This window comes from Schistocerca gregaria, chromosome 2 (assembly GCF_023897955.1).
Source record: "Schistocerca gregaria isolate iqSchGreg1 chromosome 2, iqSchGreg1.2, whole genome shotgun sequence".
In the NCBI taxonomy this organism is placed as follows: Eukaryota; Metazoa; Arthropoda; class Insecta; order Orthoptera; family Acrididae; genus Schistocerca; species Schistocerca gregaria.
This window is the reverse complement of record NC_064921.1, coordinates 234,040,699-234,062,394: the sequence shown is the minus strand read 5'-3', so window position 1 is coordinate 234,062,394 and position 21,696 is coordinate 234,040,699. Positions and strand designations below refer to the sequence as shown.

At 42.7% G+C, this 21,696-nt stretch overlaps 1 protein-coding gene across 1 annotated transcript in view; it reads left to right on the top strand.

Annotated features, from left to right (window-relative positions):
* LOC126335724 (hexamerin-like) overlaps nt 1-21,696 on the top strand; it is a 138,562-nt gene that overhangs the window by 19,240 nt on the left and 97,626 nt on the right. The window contains exons 2-3 of the mRNA XM_049999180.1: nt 5,623-5,747; nt 5,842-6,000. Of these exons, the coding sequence (XP_049855137.1) occupies nt 5,623-5,747; nt 5,842-6,000 (284 nt within the window). The remainder of the gene's footprint in view (nt 1-5,622; nt 5,748-5,841; nt 6,001-21,696) is intronic.

Here is a 21,696-nt window from a genome sequence, read left to right as displayed (position 1 = left end):
TTACAGGGAAGCATCTATCACTGACCGCACAACTTGTGCACAACTAGTCTGTCCACAGAATGGACCTACCTTTCTGTCACCAATGTAGCGGACGGGTTGCCGTTCTTGTGAGGTGGAGAATTTGCCAGCGAATAATCGATATATCAAACTTGGTCAAGGATGAGGCTTTTGGTATAGAGTTAAAAGCAGTGATCAACATCTTAACATTGATCTCAGCATGCAGCTGCCCACAGTGCCATAAATACACGGGAGCTTCAGGTCTTGAGAAGCACTTACGATCGTGTTATAGGTGAAGGGGTCCTGAAATTCAAATATGATAATTGCTTAGGACATGGGAAGGTCTTATATCTCCTCCCAAAGATCTGGTGTTCTGTATGTTATCTGCCCAAAAATATGTCACACGCATACACACATGAAGATTTCTTAATATAATACTCAAGTACACAGTTTTTGATCACAAACAAAAATTCAACGTTGCAGCAAAGTATGGAAGACTTCAAGCACAAAACACATGGGCATTACCATCATATTGAAATTATTCTATAATTTTCTTAAAAAAATAAACATTGCTTACAACTGGCACTACTACTGATAAAGTTTATAGGTTGAGCAGCACTTGTTAAAGATCAAAGTTGACTTGTTGTATCACATTTGCAAGCACAACAGAATTTAAAATTAAATATTTAAACATCTAAATTGTCCATATAACACATTAAATTATATGTAGCTGTCTTATTGGCACTATTGGAATAAATTACAGGTCAGTAGATGAGCATAGTTCAATTTCTGTACGATATATATATATATATATATATATATATATATATATATATATATATATATATATATATATATATATATAGGGTGGCCCATTGATCGTGACCGGGCCAAATATCTCACGAAACAAGCATCAAACGAAAAAACTACAAAGAACGAAACTCGTCTAGCTTGAAGGGGAAAACCAGATGGCGCTATGTTCGGCCCGCTAGATGGCGCTGCCATAGGTCAAACGGATATCAACTCCTTTTTTTAAAAATAGGAACATCCATTTTTATTATATATTCGTGTAGTACGTGAAGAAATATGAATGTTATAGTTGGACCACTTTTCTCGCTTTCTGATAGATGACGCTGTAATAGTCACAAAAATATGGCTCACAATTTTTGATGATCAGTTGGTAACAGGTAAGTTTTTAAAATTAAAATAGAGAACATAGGTACGTTTGAACATTTTATTTCGGTTGTTCCAATGTGATATATGTACCTTTGTGGACTTAACATTTCTGAGAACGCGTGATGTTACAGCGTGATTACCTGTAAATACAACATTAATGGAATAAGTGTTCAAAAGAAGTCCGTCAACCTCAATGCATTTGGCAATACGTGTAACGACATTCGTCTCAACAGCGAGTAGTTCGCCTTCCGTAATGTTCGCACATGCATTGAAAATGCGCTGACGCATGTTATCAGGCGTTGTCGGTGGATCACGATAGCAAATATCCTTCAACTTTCCCCACAGAAAGAAATCCGGGGACGTCAGATCCGGTGAACGTGCGGGCCATGGTATTGTGCTTCGACGAACAATCCACCTGTCATGAAATATGCTATTCCATACCTTTTCAGCCGTACGCGGGGTATGTGCCGGACATACATCATGTTCGAAGTACATCGTCATTCTGTCATGCAGTGAAACATCTTGTAGTAACATCGGTACAAAATTACGTAGGAAATCAGCATACATTGCACCATTTAGATTGTCATCGATAAAATGGGGGCCAATTATCCTTCCTCCCATAATGCTGCACCATACATTAACCCGCCAAGGTAGCTGATGTTCCACTTGTCGCACCCATCACGGATTTTCCTTTGCTCAATAGTACATACTATTATGCCGGTTTACGTTACCGTTGTTGGTGAATGACGCTTCGTCGCTAAATAGAACGCGTGCAAAAAATCTGTCATCGTCCCGTAATTTCCCTTGTGCCCAGTGACAGAACTGTACACGACGTTCAAAGTCGTCGCCATGCAATTTCTGGTGCAAAGAAATATAGTACGGGTGCAATCGATGTTGATGCAGCATTGTCAAAACCGACATTTTTGAGATTCCCGATTCTCGCACAATTTGTCTGCTACTAATGTGCGGATTAGCCGCGACAGCAGCTAAAACATTTACTTGGGCATCATCATTTGTTGCAGATCGTGGTTGACGTTTCACATGTGGCTGAACACTTCCTGATTCCTTAAATAACGTAACTATCCGGAGAACGGTCCGGGCACCTGGATGATATCGTCGAGGATACCGAGCAGCATAAATAGCACACGCCCGTTGGGCATTTTGATCACAGTAGCCATACATCAACACGATATCGACCTTTTCCGCAATTGGTAAACGGTCCATTTTAACACAGGTAATGTATCACGATGCAAATAACGTCCGCACTGGCTGAATGTTAGGTGATACCACGTACTTCTACGTTTGTGACTATGCGCCATCAATCAAAAAGCGAAAAAAGTGCTCTAACTAAAACATTCTAATGTCTTTACGTACTACACGAATATGTAATAAAAATGGGGGTCCTATTTTAAAAAACGCAGTTGATATCCGTTTGACCTATGGCAGCGCCATCTAGCGGGCCAACCATAGCGCCATCTGGTTTCCCACTTCAAGCTAGATGAGTTTCGTTCTTTGTAGTTTTTTCGTTTGACGCTTATTTAGTGAGATATTTGGTCCGGTCACTATCAATGGACCACCCTGTGTTCCAGCTGTTAACCACAGCTGTAAAATGAAATGAAATATGCAAATGGCTTTATAAGTTTGGAGACACTGTCCGGGGTGTTCAGCCTCTTGGTGCAAGTATTTTTATTTGACGCCATTTCAGCGACTTCGCGCCGGTGATGATAAAATGAGGGTGAGGACTAAACACACACACCCAGTCCCGAAATAAGAAAATTCGTACAGCATTTAAATGATGCTGTTGTGTCTTCAAGCGTCTCAGAAGCTGTGATAGATGCATGATGCTGTGCGGCATTTTAATGCTTCAGCCTGGTGATTGATTTTAGTATAGAAGTATGGATTAACCACGACCAGAATTGTATGAGCAATATATTTATTACGCTGAATCGTATTATGTAGAACATGTCAAATATTAACAGCATTTTCACAAAAATGTAAAGGTCAAAAGTCACAGAATAAACAGCTTTTTTAAAGAATAATTATTGTTCCATATTTCGCGCTATATTCTTCAAATTAATAAATATCTTGTTTCACACACTTCCTAAAGTTGCCTGAGCTCTTCTACAGCATTTAAGCTACGTCCATAGCAAATTTCATCAAAATCGGTTCAGCAGGTTAGTCGTGAAAGCGTAACAGACAGACAGATACTTTCTCATTTATATTTTGTATGTATATTGATTTAAAGATTATTACGCGAAACATGAAACATTAACTTTTCTTTCAATAAGCTATTTACACTTTTTTACTTTTGACCTTTATCATATTTGTGAAAACGCTGTTATTCAGTGGGCCAAATGGCTCTAAGCACTATGGGATTTAAAATCTACACTTAGAACTACCTAAACCAGACTAACCTAAGGACATCCCACACATCCATATCCGAGGCAGGATTCGAACCTGCGACCTTAGCAGCCACATGGTTCCGGAATGAAGAACCGCTCGGCCAATTCATGGCGGTGTGCTGCCAATAACCTCTGCACAGATTTCAGCTGTTATCTGTCTAGTCCACAGATACAGTTGAACAATCCTACGATCTCCTAGATATAGTCCTTCTTGAAATACCGGTGCCTACTCTCCTTGCAATATTGTTGTCCTGAGTCCATATCTTCAAACCCCTTTCTGTAGTCATGTTGTTATAGCCAATTGCTTATGTGCTATGTACTATGACCCTGCAATATCCCTCATGTCACTGTTTGAACTTCCTCAAAGTCCATGGGATGGTGATACGTTGCACATGCACGCCCTCTGTGCATGCTGTGTTACAATCTATACCTGAAAAGTTCCAGCAAGGCTATACGGACCCAGTAGAAGTCAATACTAATACTGTTCTTCATCTGTAGACATGTGTGCCTCGTGTACTATAAATAAACTTACACAACGAGAAAATTTTTATCAACATATCCAACAGGCAAGGAAATACCAGAATATCAGTTTGGTAACTTTGACTGAGGCTGTTCGTGGTGCAGCTCTTGCCATTCCTATCAGTGTATGACTCTCTGATCCGACATTTCGAAAATATATAGTCAGGACTGATATCGGACGATTTATCGATCCCTCAAAAATAGTTGATCCATATACAGATGACAAAAGTTACGCGATAGCAATACGCAAATATAAAGACTGTGGTAGCATCGCGTAAGACCAGGGCTTTGATGGAGCAATCATTTGAACTCAAGTGATTCACGTGATAAGGTTTCCGACGTGATTATGGCCGCTAGTCGAGAATTAAGAGGCTTTGAACGCAGAATGATAGTTTGAGCTAGGCGCATGGCACACTCCATTCGTACATCGGCAGGAAATTCAATACTGAGATCGACAGTGTCAAGAGTGTGCCGAGAATACCAAATTTTTGGCATTACTTCCCACCACGGTCAATGCAGTGACCGACGGCCTTCACTTAAAGACCGCGAGCAGCGGCGTATATGTAGAATTGTCAGTGCTAACAGATAAGCAAGACTGCGTCGAAATAACAGTGGAAATCAATGTTGGACGTATGACGAACGTATCTTTTCGGACAGTGAGGCGAAATTTGGCGTTCATGGGCTATGGCAGCAGACGACTGACGCCAGTGCCTTTGTGAATTGCAGGACATCGCCTGCAGCGCCTCTCCAGTTCTCGTGACCACATCAGCTGGACCCTAGACGACCGAAAAATCGTCAGATGAATCCCGATTGCGGTTGGTAAGAGCTGATCGTAGGGTTCGAGTGTGGCGCAGACCCCATGAAGCCATGGTCCCAAGTTGTCAACAAGCCACTGTGCAAGCTGGTGGTGATTCCATAATGGTGTGCGCTGTATCTACATGGAATGGACTGGATCCTCTGGTCCAATTCCATCGATCATTGACTGTTTGGTCTCTAGGAGACCATTTGCAGCCATTAATGGGCTCCATGTTCCCCAACAACTATAGAACTTTCATGGATGACAACGCGCCGTGTTCTCCAACCCATGTCGAATGGGTTGGAGAACATTCTGGACTGTTCGAGCGAATGATTTGGCCACCCAGATCGTCCAACGTGAATGTCATCGAACATTTATGGGACATAATCGAGTGGTCACCTTCTCCACAAAATCCTGCACCGGCAACACTTCCTTAATTATGGATGGCTATAGAGAGGCAGCATTGATCAGTGTTTCTCCAGGGGACTTTCAACTTGCTGAGTCCATGCCACACTGAGCTGGTGCAATACTCTGAACAAAAGGATGTCCGACACGATATTAGATTGCTCATGACGTCTGTCACCTCAGTGTAATTGTGGGACTGAGTGGATTCCAGAAGAAGAAAACGTAGCACTAATTGTCTAGAGTTAGAGTCAGTTACCATACTGAGTGCCGAACTGTAGACCTTCTCTGGCTGCACAGAAATTAATATCGATCTCCCTCATTTTCCAGCGGACAGGGAGTTCCTGTCAAAGCAGACGAAGGTTCTGGATCTTCTGTTGCACGTGGACCAGTCCGACCTGGGCGATAATCTGACGGTACCCTTCAGCCTGGAGGAGAACGCAGACAAGTTCCAGGTACTAAGACATCCCGCCCTTCCCTGCAGTCATGCGCTTCCATAGAGTGCCGCTGGTAGCGCTTGCGTCTCAGATTGTTTCTCTGCCAGTTTAGGAGCCGGCGCTGGCGCAGCGGTTGGCTGCCATGCATTCTAGAGGCTTCCTCGTGGGTCGTGGGCAGCCCTTCTCCATACACCAGCAAGGCGATATTGAGCTGGCGAGGGTCACGGTGGAACTACTGCTTAGCGCACAGGACTTCGACACCTTCTATTCGGTAAGTCAGCTGACGACCACTTCCAGGGCCAACCAGTGAGTCAGTAATCTGATTATCAGTTTAGATCGGTTATGGTTAAGAGAAGGACTTAACAGCACAAAAATTTACCACAGTTAAAATTTAAGCTCCAAATTCGATGGGATCAGTCATATTATAGGATGTGAAACTGATTACTGTTTAGTTATCACAAAGCCAATGATGAAAACACTTTTTTGTAGCGTGTGGTTCGTTTTTATGGTTTTTAGTGTGCTACTCCTAAAGTGATTGCACAGTTTTGTACAATTAGCTCTCAGTATTAAAAAAATACATATTTCACATAATCTTCAATTAGTAATAATATAAAGTTGATATCCTGGTGGCAGTGGTTGAGTAGGTAGTACAGTGTGTTAGCTGTAAGTTGGCCAATCGGCTCCCTAGACCTGGACAGATAGACACATAAGGTGTCGGTTGGTAGTCATTTGTTTGTAGTCACAGCCAATGTTATCTATCTGACAGTACTGGGTGAGGTTGCCATTGTTTTTGCTGTGTTTTGTTTTGTAACTCACTGTTCTGAGCGTTTTTATTGTACAATACAACTGTTGAAGTTATGTTATTTATTGAATATGTCAATACATAAGACAATTGAATACTGATTACGAACAATATTTAACAGATTTTTATCCCCGTGCATGATTTCATCGAAACATGAAGCACCAGTTAAGGTGCCAGCCCTGCAGGGGATAGGTAGAGCTGTTTCAGGCATGGCTCCGACCCTGCTGTGGTCCATGCCGGAGCTGGGCTTGCTTATTCGATTCCCTGCAGTCACCTCAGGTAAATTAGCAGACTTACAATTAGCACATTGTATGTATCCTAACCCCCTCCCCCCCCCCCCCCATGAACCATGGACCTTGCCGTTGGTGGGGAGGCTTGCGTGCCTCAACGATACAGATAGCCGTACCGTAGGTGCAACCACAACGGAGGGGTATCTGTTGAGAGGCCAGACAAACGTGTGGTTCCTGAAGAGGGGCAGCAGCCTTTCCAGTAGTTGCAGGGGCAACAGTCTGGATGATTGACTGATCTGGCCTTGTAACAATAACCAAAACGGCTTTGCTGTGCTGGTACTGTGAACGGCTGAAAGCAAGGGAAAACTATGGCCGTAATTTTTCCTGAGGGCATGCAGCTTTACTGTATGGTTAAATGATGATGGCGTCCTCTTGGGTGAAACATTCCGGAGGTAAAATAGTCCCCCATTCGGATCTCCGGGCGGGGACTACTCAAGAGGATGTCGTTATCAGGAGAAAGAAAACTGGCGTTCTACGGATCAGAGCGTAGAATGTCAGATCCCTTAATCGGGCAGTACGTTAGAAAATTTAAAAAGGGAAATGGATAGGTTAAAGTTAGATATAGTGGGAATTAGTGAAGTTCGGTGGCAGGAGGAATAAGACTTCTGGTCAGGTGACTACAAGGTTATAAACACAAAATCAAATAGGGGTAATGCAGGAGTAGGTTTAATAATGAATAGGAAAATAGGAATGTGGGTAAGCTACTACAAACAGCATAGTGAACGCATTATTATGGCCAAGATAGATACGAAGCCCACGCCTACCACAGTAGTACTAGTTTATATGCCTACTAGCTCAGCAGATGACGAAGAATTTGAAGAAATGTATGATCAAATAAAAGAAATTATTCAGATAGTGAAGGGAGACAAAAATTTAATAGTCATGGGTGACTCGAATTCGTCAGTAGGAAAAGGGAGAGAATGAAACATAGTAGGTGAATATGGATTGGAGGTAAGAAACGAAAGAAGAAGCCGCGTGGTAAAATTTTGCACAGAGCACAACCTAATCATAGCTAACACTTGGTTCAAGAACCATAATAGAAGATTGTATACATGGAAGAAGCCTGGAGATATTGACAGGTTTCAGATAGATTATATAATGCTAAGGCAGGGATTTAGGAGCCAGGTTTTAAATTGTAAGACATTTCCAGGGGCAGATTTGGACTCTGACTACAATCTATTGGTTATGAACTGTAGATTAAAACTGAAGAAACTGCAAAAAAGTGGGAATTTAAGGAGATGGGACCTGGATAAACTGACTAAACCAGAGGTTGTACAGAGTTTCAGGGAGAGCATAAGGGAACAATTGACAGGAATGGGGGAAAGAAATACAGTAGAAGAAGGATGGGTAGCTTTGAGGGATGAAGTAGTGAAGGCAGCAGAGGATCAAGTAGGTAAAAACACGAGGCTAGTAGAAATCATTGGGTAACAGAAGAAATATTGAATTTAATTGATGAAAGGAGAAAATATAAAAATGCAGTAAATGAAGCAGGCAAAAAGGAATACAAACGTCTCAAAAATGAGATCGACAGGAAGCGCAAAATGACTAAGCAGGGATGGCTAGAGGACAAATGTAAGGATGTAGAGGCTTATCTCACTAGGGGTAAGATAGATACTGCCTACAGGAAAATTAAAGAGATCTTTGGAGAAAAGAGAACCACCTGCATGAATATCAAGAGCTCAGATGGAAACCCAGTTCTAAGCAAAGAAGGGAAAGCAGAAAGGTGGAAGGAGTATATAGAGGGTCTAGACAAGGGCGATGTACTTGAGGATAATATTATGGAAAAGGAAGAGGATGTAGATGAAGATGAACTGTGAGATACGATACTGCGTGAAGAGCTTGACAGAGCACTGAAAGACCTGAGTCGAAACAAGGCCCCAGTAGTAGATAACATTCCATTAGAACGACATCTTTGGGAGAGCCAGTCCTGACAAAACTCTACCATCTGGTGAGCAAGATGAATGAGACAGGCGAAATACCCTCAGACTTCAAGAAGAACGTAATAATTCCAATCTCAAAGAAAGCAGGTGTTGACAGATGTGAAAATTACCGAACTATCAGTTTAATAAGTCACGGCTGCAAAATACTAAAGCGTATTTTTACAGACGAATGGAAAAACTGGTGGAAGCCGACCTCGGGGAAGATCAGTTTGGATTCCGTAGAAATACTGGAACACGTGAGGCAATACTGACCCTACGACTTATCTTGGAAGCTAGATTAAGGAAAGGCAAACCTACGTTTCTAGCATTTGCAGACTTAGAGAAAGCTTTTGACATTGCTGGAATACTCTCTTTGAGATTCTGAAGGTGGCAGGGGTAAAATACAGGGATCGAAAGGCTATTTACAATTTTTACAAAAACCAAATGGCTGTTATAAGAGCCGAGGGGCATGAAAGGGAAGCAGTGGTTGAGAAGGGAGTGAGACAGGGATGTAGCCTCTCCCCGATGTTATTCAATCTGTATATTGAGCAAGCAGTGAAGGAAACAAAAGAAAAATTCGGAGTAGGTGTTAAAATCCATGGAGAAGAAATAAAAACCTTGCGGTTCACCGATGACATTGTAATTCTGTCAGAGACAGCAAAGGACTTGGAAGAGCAGTTGAACGGAATGGATAGCGTCTTGAAAGGGGGATATAAGATGAACATCAACAAAAGCAAAATGAGGATAATGGAATGTAGTCGAATTAAGTCGGGAGATGCTGAGGGTATAAGATTAGGTAATGAGACATTTAAAGTAGCAAAGGAGTTTTGCTATTTGGGGAGCAAAATAACTGATGATGGTCGAAGTAGAGAGGATATAAAATGTAGACTGGCAATGACAAGGAAAGCCTTTCTGAAGAAGAGAAATTTGTTAACATCGAGTATAGTTTTAAGTGTCAGGAAGTCGTTTCTGAGGGTATTTGTATGGAGTGTAGCCATGTATGGAAGTGAAACATGGAAGATAAATAGTTTGGAAAAGAAGAGAATAGAAGCTTTCGAAATGTGGTGCTACAGAAGAATGCTGAAGATTACATAGGTAGATCACATAACTAATGAGGAGGTATTGAGCGGGATTGGGGAGAAGAGAAGTTTGTGGCACAACTTGACTAGAAGAAGGGATCGATTGGTAGGACATGTTCTGAGGCATCAAGGGATCACAAATTTAGCATTGGAGGGCAGCGTGGAGGGTAAAAATCGTAGAGGGAGACCAAGAGATGAATACACCAAGCTGATTCAGAAGGATGTAGGTTGCAGTAGGTACTGGGAGATGAAGAAGCTTGCACAGGATAGAGTAGCTCGGAGAGCTGCATCAAACCAGTCTCAGACCACAACAACAACAACATGTATCCTAACTGCTATGATAAGTGCAGTGGTTCTTCTTTTTTTCTCGAGAACTTTAAAAACCAGAAAGAAGCTCTATTGCCATATCTACACATTAAGGTGGTCTCTGAGAGTGGTGTCTTCATCTGGCAGAAGGGAAATTGAAGGAATGAGTGTTTGTTGGACATAAATTCAAAATACGGTGTTCATCTCTAGTGTCTAATCAAAAATGACTGTGACTGAGATAGCAAACATGCTGGAAAAATTCAGGAAGTTAAGTTGTTTGATGAACCTCAAGATTCACTTTTTGAACACTCACTCAAAGTTCTCCCTGAAAATTTCAGCGATGGGAGCAACAAGGTGAGTACTTTCATCATTACACTAATTAATGGAAAGACAACCAGAATAAACATACGATTGGGAACTACTGTTGGTCGCTTCACCAAGGTGAACAACAAGCAACTCATCTGACAAGAAAACTTCATTAGTTGCTGCAAGGAGAAGAGAGAAACGACTTGTAAGACAATGGGTGGACACATAATTTCTAAGTAATAAAAACGTGCTTTCATGTATGCAATCCAATGAAACCTTGTTCATACTGAAAAATTATACTCCAATTACATGAATTTTACTACTTTCCTAGTTTATAATGAAGTTGCATTGTGACGAAATTCTATGTGACAGAAAATTACTGAAGTCAAATATGAATACATTCAACAGCAAACTGGACCCATATTCTTCCACTTCACTCGTTTCTCTGCCATCAGGTACCACCGTGTTCTAGGGGCCTTCTTGATACCATTGTTCCCTATTTTCAGAGGTTTTCCAGTAATTCTTTTACGTCCACAAGGTCTCCAATGAAATACTGATTCATGTGTTGGGATCTTACCTCTGTAAATGGCCAGCTGATTGCTGTTTCATTCTAGTAGCTCACTCAAGTGTGTGCATTATTTGTGTTCTTCGAATGACTTCTTTCTTAATCTTGCTCCTGAGGATGATGCCCAAGATCACATCGTTAGCTGTCTCATGGTGGAGACAATCTATGTTGTGTTGCATGGTTTTCGTTATATTTTTGTTGTGCTTAACTGGTACTACAGTGTTCACCTTTGGCACACTGAGCTAGACCTTATCACGGAACCAGCTAAGTGCAAATTCTTTACAGTTGGCACGCTTCTTTACGATATAAGATGATTTTTGGTGTTTCCTTTCTGAAACAGTGAGATCATATACGTCAGACTCGTTGGCTTCGAAACTTTAGATTTTAACATTAATTTAAATATGATTTTTTGTTGCTGATTGTAGCTAAACCTGTGTATGTGTCAGGATATATTATGTATTTTTGAACAAAGACTACCACAAAAATAGTATTTCATACTGTAGCATCAGTTGCATGTACATTTGTGTTTTACATAACATTGACGACTGACGCTGACTGCTCCGCGAAAGCCTACTTACGGAATTTCAACATACGGTATGAAGTGAGGGATCTAAGAATATACAGGGTGTCCGGCCTAAACATATAGTAATACAGACTGTAGTAACTTGTGATTTAATTAAGATATTTATTGGCGGGATGCTATTACAAATATGTTAGCTCTAAATGTTGTCTACGTTTGCCTGAAGCAGTTGGTATTGCGTGCGCATGCGCAAAATTGCTATGTTCACGAAAACGTGCGTCAGTCATGTGGACTCCACAGCAGAAGGTGATTTGTGTGATAAAGTCTGTTACATTCATACAACGTCGTTTTCGGCATGAGTACGGACTGCGACAACTCACGAAGTTTCTGTTATAATGACGACGAACGAATCGTCACCAGTGTGAATGACTGATGGCCAATGCTAAATAGAAACATCCAAATCTCTTCTTTGCATATACAGCAGGTTTGTCAGTGAAGTCGATATGGAGCTAGCTGCATGGTCTGGGTCTACAACGACTCAAATAATTAGAAGTCATTGGTAAAAAAATTATATATTGTACTGTTGGTACACGTCAGTCAGAAGGAATATAATTACTAACAGAGAGCTATAGAGGCATAATATAGGCCATACTTTAACTAAGCGCCTTGTTAGATAGAGGTTTCTTCCTATCAGCTGAAGGCTATACTACTTTCCTACTTGACGTCCCGAGCAAGAGTGGCGGAACGCACGCTAGAGACTTGTTGCAAGCCGCGGAGCGGCGCTAGTCTCGACTCGCGGGTTTGCCATACTGCTACGTACCGCGGTCGATAACTGCAACCCCCAACAAGTGTGGCATCGAACGTTGATACCACAGTTTCCACTTACGTAACAACCAAAAAATTGGACAAGTGGCTTCAGGAAACTGAGAGTTGCTTTCGATGTTGGGCCACCACACCAGGCACCCAACTTCAGAGGCTACTGTTGATTTAATCAGTACATCCTTTCAGCGCAGTCCTTGTACGTCAATCCAAAATCAATTATGCAGTTACAGTTACCTCATTCGACAGTAAATAATGCGCCCGCAAAAAGTTGCGTCTACAGGGTTCCAAATTACAGTTTCGTCACAAAATCAAGCCTGAGGACAAGCCTCGATGCAAGGCATTCGAAGAGACAACTCTGGCAAAATGTATGAAAAACAGGCGTTTCTCGATGTCGTCTGTTTGTCGGACGGGGCTACAGTCCACACTCCTGACACGATAAACATGCACAACTGGGAAGTGACCCTACCTTCCCCTCCCCCCGCCCCCCTCACCCAAGTAGTGACAGAGCGAGAACGTGACTCTGAGAAAGTGAATGTGAGGTGTGAATTGTGTAAGGACAGGTTATAGTCCCATTTTACTCTGTGGAGCCTGCAGTTAACGCAACAACGTATATAGACGTGTTGAGGCTATATTCTGTGCCACACCTTCTTCATGACGTGATCTTTCAACAAGATGGCGCACCACGTCATTTTTCGAACATTGTAAAGGATGTCTCTGATCATGAGTTCCCAGATCGCTGGGTGGGAGAGGTAGTTCATCGACTGCCTGGCGCCATAGACGCCCAGACATTCTTCTGTCGGGTTTATCAAGAATCGAGCGTACCAGACACTTGTTCGCCATCTACCAGATCTGTGCGATCACATTCGTACAGCTATCGCAAATGTTGAACATGAAGTGCTGCAAAACACTTGGAGAGAAGTGGAGTAGAGATTATATATCTATCGCGCCACTAATTGGGAGCATATAAAGGTGTATTAGGCGTGTAAGAAAACATTTTGAGTTTCCATACAGGTAGAAACATACCACCAATAAATATTTCAATTACTTCTCAAGTTTTTACATTTTACATTGTTATATTTTTAATTTGGACACCATATACTACAACTCCCTACATATCGCTCCCGTAGGGACAACGGAGACAAAAATACATTAATTGCAGCGAGCTCAGAGACTTTAAGAGGTTATTGTTACTGTACTAGAACGGGAGGAAGCGCTGATACATCGTACAATGTGAAGTGAACTCTGCCACACATTTCATGGTGGTTTGCAGAGTATAGATGTAGATCTGTCTCTCCATTGCTCTTTGTAGACTCCGTAATTTCTGAACACTTGCCACTGTTAGAACCAATGTTTCTAGACAATTGGTGGCTATTACAGAAGAATTTAGATTTTAGATTCAGTAGAAAGTCTTTGTTCCTCAGACAAACTTAAGCTTGAAACTGGTCTGCTAGTTTTGAAATTTGGTTTACTACAGTCCGATCCACGAACGTTGTCTGTCTACGCAGGTCGAGTAACTGATGGCAATGCATTACTGCCGGTTCGAAGCGCCAGCTGCGGTACGCCCATACATATGCTTTGCGCTTGATGTAAGCGTATATCCTGCAATTTATGTCTCTCGCTTGTTCGTGTAGAATTGGGCATGGCATTCTGTGCTTGTTCAATGTACCGATTGACTAACATCGGGGATAGGCTACAGCCTTGCCTCACTCTCTTTTCAATCACTTCTTCCCGTTCGTGCTCATCGACTCTTATTACTGCCGTCTGGTTTCTGTGCAGCCTTTTGCTACCTGCATTTTCCTCCTCCTAGCTTCTGAATTTCAAACACGGTATTTCAACCAACACTCTCAAAAGCTTTCTCCATGTCTACAAATGTTATAAACATAGGTTTGCGTTTCCTTAACCCACCTTCTATGAGAAGTGGAGTCAGTATTGTCTCACGTGTTCCTACATTTATTCGAAAACCAAGCTGATCTTCCCCGAGATCGGCTTCTACCAGTTTCTCCATTCTTCTGCAAACAATTCCTATTAGTATTTTGCAACCGTGAGTTATTAAATTGATAGTTCGGTGATTTTCACACCTGTCAGCAACTGCTTTCTTTAGAATTGCAATTATTACATTCTTCTTGAAATGTGAGGGTATTTTGGCCTTCTCATACATCTTGCGTACCAAATGGTAGAATTTTGTCATGGCTGGCTCTCCGAAAGCTATCAGTAGTTGTAATGGAATGTCCTCTATTCCCGAGGCCTTGTTTCCACTTAGGTCTTTCAGAGCTCTGTCAGATTCTTCTCGCAGTATCATCTCTCCTATCTCATCTTCGTCTATGTCCACTTCCCTTTCTATAATATTGCAAGTTCATCACTCTTGTATAGATTCTCTATATACTCCTTCCACATTTCAGCTTTCCCTTCTTTGCTTAGAACTGGTTTCCCATCTGAGCTCTTGATATTCATACAGTGAAAGTTATCTGAACAGATAAAAATATTAGAGTGAAGGGCGTTCATTGGGTGTCGGAGAATGCGTGCGCAAACATGCCTAAACTCGACCGTTATCGTTTGTGATTCCAACTATAATATAAGTAAAACGGTACATGGCCTGATTTGAAGAAACCATGCCTTGTAGTACATCAATTAATGACCCAAGTGATTAATTAATAAGTGCACTCTAGGTGTAACTTGACCAGTGAAAGTTAATTTAACAGAACACACGTACGTTAATCACGTAACGTGAAAACTGTAGGCACAGCATCGACAAACTGAACACGAGTGACCCTGAAATTCGCCTGTAACATTACAATAACAGTGAATATGCGTTAGCAGTCCGACATGTAATGAGTTCTTGTGCAGTGGGGATGTTACCCAGATTTTGTAGCTATAGCAATCAAACGTAAACACTCCTGCACTTACAGCGTCTCTAAAAGTACGAACAGAATTATGACCTACCTTGTTATTGTTATGGTCTTCAGTCTGAGGACTGGTTTGATGCAGCTCTCCACATTACTCAACCCTGTGCGATCCTCTTCATCTCAAAATAACCATCGCAACCTACATCCTTCTGAGTCTGCTTGCTGTATTCACTCACCTCTTAGGCTCCTTCTACGATTTTTACACACCAGACGTCTCTCCAGTACCAAATTTATGGTTCCTTGATGTCTTAGAATCTGTCATACCAACGGAGCCCTTCTTTCAGTCAAGTTATTCTACAAATTTTCTCCCATATTCTATTCAGTACCTCCTCATTAGCTATATAATCTATCCATCTAATCTTCAGCATCCTTCTCTAGCACGCATTTCGAAAGCTTCTGGTTTAAACCGTTTATCGTCTATGTTTCACTTCCACATATGGCTTCGCTACAGACAAAAACATTCCGAAACCACTTCCTAACATTTAATTTACATTCGTTGTTAACAAATATCTCTTCTTCACAAATACTTTTCTTGCCATTGCCATTCTACCTTTGATATCCTCTGTGCTTAGGCCATCTTAAGTTATTATACTGCTCAAAACTCTTCCACTGTTTTTAGTGTATCGTTTTATAATCTAGTTCCCTCAGCATCGCCTGACTGAATTCGACTACATACCACTACCATTGTTTTGCTTTTGTCAATGTTTACTTTATATTCTCCTTCCAAGACACTGTTCATTCTGTTCAACCGCACGTCCCATTTCTTTGTAGCCTCTGTCACAAATACAATGTAATCACAAACCACAAAGTTTATGTTTTTTCTCCCAGAACTTTAATTCCCTTTCTAAGTTTCTCCTTCCTTTCCTGCACGGCTTTCCCAGTGCACAGAGTGAATAATTCTGGGAACATGATAGAACCCTGTCTCACTCTCCTTTCAACCACTGCTTCCCTTTCATACCCCTCTACTCGTAACTGTCGTCTGGTTTCTCTACAAGCTGTAAACAGCACTGCGCTCCCCGTACATTACCATTGCTATCTTCAGAAGTTTGAAGAGAGCATTCCTGTCAGCACTGTGTATAGTTTTCTCTAAGTCTACAATTGCTAAAAACGTAGGATTGCCTTTCCTTACCTATCTTCTACAAGAAGTCGTAGGGTCAGCATTGCCTCACGTTTCTCAACATTTCTCTGGAATCTGAACAGATCTTCCCCCGAGGTCGGCTTCTACCAGTTTTGCCATTCTTATTTCTCTGGAATCTGAACAGATCTGCCCCCGAGGTCGGCTTCCACCAGTTTTGCCATTTTTATGTAAATTATTCGTGCCAGTATTTTGCAAGCATGACTTATTAAACTGAAAGTTTGGTAATATTCACATCTGCCATCACCATTTTACTTGTAATTAGAGTTATTACATTCTTCATGAAGTCTGAGGGTATTTCTTCTGTCACGTACATCTTGCACACCAGATGGAATACTTTCGTTATGGATGACTCTCCCAGAGGTATCAACGGTTCTGAGATATGTCGTGTACTCCAGGGGCCTTGTTTCGGCTTAGCGCTCTGTCAAATTCTTCTCGCTGTACCATATCTCCCACCTTATCTTGATCTACGTGCTCTTTTCTTTCCATTAAATTGCCTTCAAGTTCATTGCACTTAATTAGCAGCATATGTATTCTTTCCACCTTTGAGATTTCCCTTCTTTGCTTAGTATTGGTTTTCTGTCTGAGTTCTTGATATTCATACAGCTCTCCTCTTTTCTCCAAAGACCTCTTTAATTGTTCTGTAAGGTTAATCCTTCTTTCCTCTGGCTGTACATGTTTGTATAGACTTACGTTTGTCGTCTAGTCATTCCTGTTCAGCCGTTTTGCACTTCCTGTCAGTCTCGTTTTTTAGTCGTTTGTATGCCTAGTTGTATGCTTCATTTGCAGCATTTTTAAATTTTCTCCTTTCATCAGTTAAATTCAGTGTCTTTCGTAATATACACTACTGGCCATTAAAATTGCTACACCACGAAGATGACGTACCACAGACGCGAAATTTAACCCACAGAAAGAAGATGCTATGATACACAAATGATTAGATTTTCAGAGCATTCACACAAGGTTGGCACCAGTGGCGACACCTACAACGTGCTGACATGAGGAAAGTTTCCAACCGATTTCTCATACACAAACAGCAGTTGACCGGCGTTGCCTGGTGGAACGTTGTTGTGACGCCTCGTGTAAGGAGGAGAAATGCGTACCATCACGTTTCCGACTTTGATAAAGGTCGAAATGTAGCCTATCGCAATTGAACAGATGGGGATGTTTGCAAGACAACAACCATCTGCACGAACAATTCGACGACGTTTGCAGCAGCATGGACTATCAGCTCGGAGACCATGGCTGCGGTTACCCTTGACGCTGCATCACAGACAGGAGCGCCTGCGATGGTGTACTCAACGACGAACCTGGGTACACGAATGGCAAATCGTCATTTTTTCGGATGAATCCAGGTTCTGTTTACAGCATCACGATGGTCGCATCCGCGTTTGGCGACATCGCGGTGAACGCACATTGGAAGCGTGTATTCGTCATCGCCATACTGGCGTATCACCCGGCGTGATGGTATGGGGTGCCATTGGTTACACGTCTCGATCACCTCTTGTTCGCATTGACGGCACTTTGAACAGTGGACGTTACATTTCAGATGCGTTACGACCCGTGGCTCTACCCTTCATCCTTCATTCGATCCCTGCGAAATCCTACATTTCAGCAGGATATTGCACGACCGCATGTTGCAGGTCCTGTACGGGCCTTTCTAGATACAGAAAATGTTTGACTGATGCCCTGGCCATTACATTTTCCAGATCTCTGGCCAATGGAAAACGTCTGGGCAATGGTGGCCGTGCAAATGTCTCGTCGCAATACCCCAGTCACTACTCGTGATGAACTGTGGTATCGTGTGGAAGCTGCATGGGCAGCTGTACCTGTACACGCCATCCAAGCTCTGTTTGACTCAATGCCCAGGCGTATCAAGGCCGTTAATACGGCCAGAGGTGGTTGTTCTGGGTACTGATATCTCAGGATCTATGAACCAAAATTGCGTACATGTCAGTTCTAGTATAATATATTTGTCCAATGAATACGCGTTTATCATCTGCATTTCTTCTTGGTGTGTCAATTTTAATGGCCAGTAGTGTACAAGAATGTATACTCTGTCCTGTCTTTACATCTATTTGATCTTCTGCTGCCTTCACTATTTCATTTCTCAAAGCTACGCATTCATCTTCTATTGTATCGCTTTCCCCTGTTTCAATCGACTCTCAGTCTGAAACTCTCATCAAGTTCCGTTCTTTTAACTTATCTAGGTACAATTTTCCTAATTTCTTACCTTTTTTTAAATACTTCAGTTTTGATTTACAGCTCATAACCAATAAATTATGGTCAAAGTCAACATCTGTCCCCGGAAATGCCTTACAGTTTAAAACCCGTTCTGAAACCTATGTTTTACCATCATACAATCAATCTGAAACCCACCAGTGTCACAAGGTCTCTTCTGTATATACAACCTTCTTCTGTGATGATTAAACCAAGAGTTAGCAAAGATTAACTATACTCCGTGTAGATTTCTACCAGATGGCACCGTCTTTTGCTTCTTTTCCTCAGTCCATGTTCTCCAAACATTTTTCATTCTCTTCTTTCTGCTAATACCGAAGTCCAGTCACCCATCACATTTAAATTTTCCTCTCCAATAGCTATCTGAATAATTTGTTTTATCTCATCACACATTCTTTCAATCTCTTCATCTGTGGAGCTATTCGGCACATAAACTTGTGCTATTTTGGTGGGTGTTTGCCTCCTATCTGTCTTGGCTACGATTATGAGTGCACTGTACTGCTCATAGTAGCCTACTCGAATTCTTATTTTTTCATTCCTTATTCAACCTACCCCTGCATTACCTCCACTTGATTTTGCATTTATAGCCCTGTGCCCACCTGATCAGAAGTATTGTTCATCCTGTCATCGAACTTCACTAACACTCACTTATATCTAATTTCAGCCATCCGTTACTTCACTAATCCTCACTTATATCTAACTTCAGCTATCCATTTCACTCTTCAAATTTTTTAACCTGTCTATCCGATTAAGGGATCTAACGTTCGACACACTGATCCGTAGAATGCCACTTTTTTTTTCCTTGATGATGACGTTCTTCTGGGTAGTCCTCACCGGAGATCCGAACGGAGGACTATTTTACCTCCAGAATGTTTCATCCAATAGGATGCCATCATCATTTACTATGCAGCAGAACTGATCTATCTTATCTGCCGTAAAATGCATGCAGTAGAACGAGAATATGTAATGTTTGGAATAGGGGGTGCTATCTGTGATATGAATTCTTACCCAAAGATTAATACAATTATCAGTTATTGGAAGTAACATGCGTTTCGCAACAGGTTGTCATGTAATGGTGGCAGAGTTAAAGTTGTGCCAATACACTGTATTAAATAGTAAGTGAAAGAAAATATTTGAGTTCAGCTTTATATAATTAATTCAAAATTCAAGTGAACAGAGTAACACATGACCTCATAACACCACAAAGACACGTGGAAAGTATACCATATATGGAAAACACCACATGAACCAAATTCTATATACGATACAAAATGTTAATAATTTGAACCAAAATTAAGAATGAATGAGTTGACTGAATTACTCTTCGGATTAAATGACTGACTGCGTATTCTGTACGAAGCCTCTTAGCTATTGATTTCGCAGGACAAAGAACTAGCAGCGACACATGCAGCATAATTTCACTAGAGGCGTGCGTGCCAGTGAAAATTCACCCACGAGGTCCAAATATCTTACGAATGCTTAACAAACTCACTCTGGCGATGGGCAATGCCTGTGGATAACCCTAGTAACGTAAGCTACTTCACGAAACAACACAAGCAACGACCAGCTCTATTCACGCAGCGCGTCTTACTTCTGCAGATACTTTCCAATATTCATCCGGGCTTTACCAGGATAAAACCTCAATAAGACAAAATAACATTTCTCTCAGACAAACTGCATTTTCACACTTCTTCCTCACTAGACGTATAAGTACACTCCTGGAAATGGAAAAAAGAACACATTGACACCGGTGTGTCAGACCCACCATACTTGCTCCTGACACTGCGAGACGGCTGTACAAGCAATGATCACACGCACGGCACAGCGGACACACCAGGAACCGCGGTGTTCGCCGTCGAATGGCGCTAGCTGCGCAGCATTTGCGCACCGCCGCCGTCAGTCTCAGCCAGTTTGCCGTGGCATACGGAGCTCCATCGCAGTCTTTAACACTGGTAGCATGCCGCGACAGCGTGGACGTGAACCGTATGTGCAGTTGACGGACTTTGAGCGAGGGCGTATAGTGGGCATGCGGGAGGCCGGGTGGACGTACCGCCGAATTGCTCAACAAGTGGGGCGTGAGGTCTCCACAGTACATCGATGTTGTCGCCAGTGGTCGGCGGAAGGTGCACGTGCCCGTCGACCTGGGACCGGACCGCAGCGACGCACGGATGCACGCCAAGACCGTCGGATCCTACACAGTGCCGTAGGGGACCGCACCGCCACTTCCCAGCAAATTAGGGACACTGTTGCTCCTGGGGTATCGGCGAGGACCATTCGCAACCGTCTCCATGAAGCTGGGCTACGGTCCCGCACACCGTTAGGCCGTCTTCCGCTCACGCCCCAACATCGTGTAGCCCGCCTCCAGTGGTGTCGCGACAGGCGTGAATGGAGGGACGAATGGAGACCATTCGCAACCCTCTTCATGAAGCTGGGCTACGGTCCCGCACACCGTTAGGCCGTCTTCCGCTCACGCCCCAACATCGTGCAGCCCGCCTCCAGTGGTGTCGCGACAGGCGTGAATGGAGGGACGAATGGAGACATGTCGTCTTCAGCGATGACAGTCGCTTCTGCCTTGGTGCCAATGATGGTCGTATGCCTGTTTGGCGCGGTGCAGGTGAGCGCCACAATCAGGACTGCATACGACCGAGGCACACAGGGCCAACAACCGGCATCATGGTGTGGGGAGCGATCTCCTACACTGGCCGTACACCTCTGGTGATCGTCGAGGGGACACTGAATAGTGCACGGTACATCCAAACCGTCATCGAACCCATCGTTCTACCATTCCTAGACCGGCAAGGGAACTTGCTGTTCCAACAGGACAATTCACGTCCGCATGCATCCCGTGCCACCCAACGTGCCCTAGAAGGTGTAAGCCAACTACCCTGGCCAGCAAGATCTCCGGATCTGTCCCCCATTGAGCATGTTTGGGACTAGATGAAGCGTCGTCTCACGCGCTCTGCACGTCCAGCACGAACGCTGGTCCAACTGAGGCGCCAGGTGGAAATGGCATGGCAAGCCGTTCCACAGGACTACATCCAGCATCTCTACGATCGTCTCCATGGGAGAATAGCAACCTGCA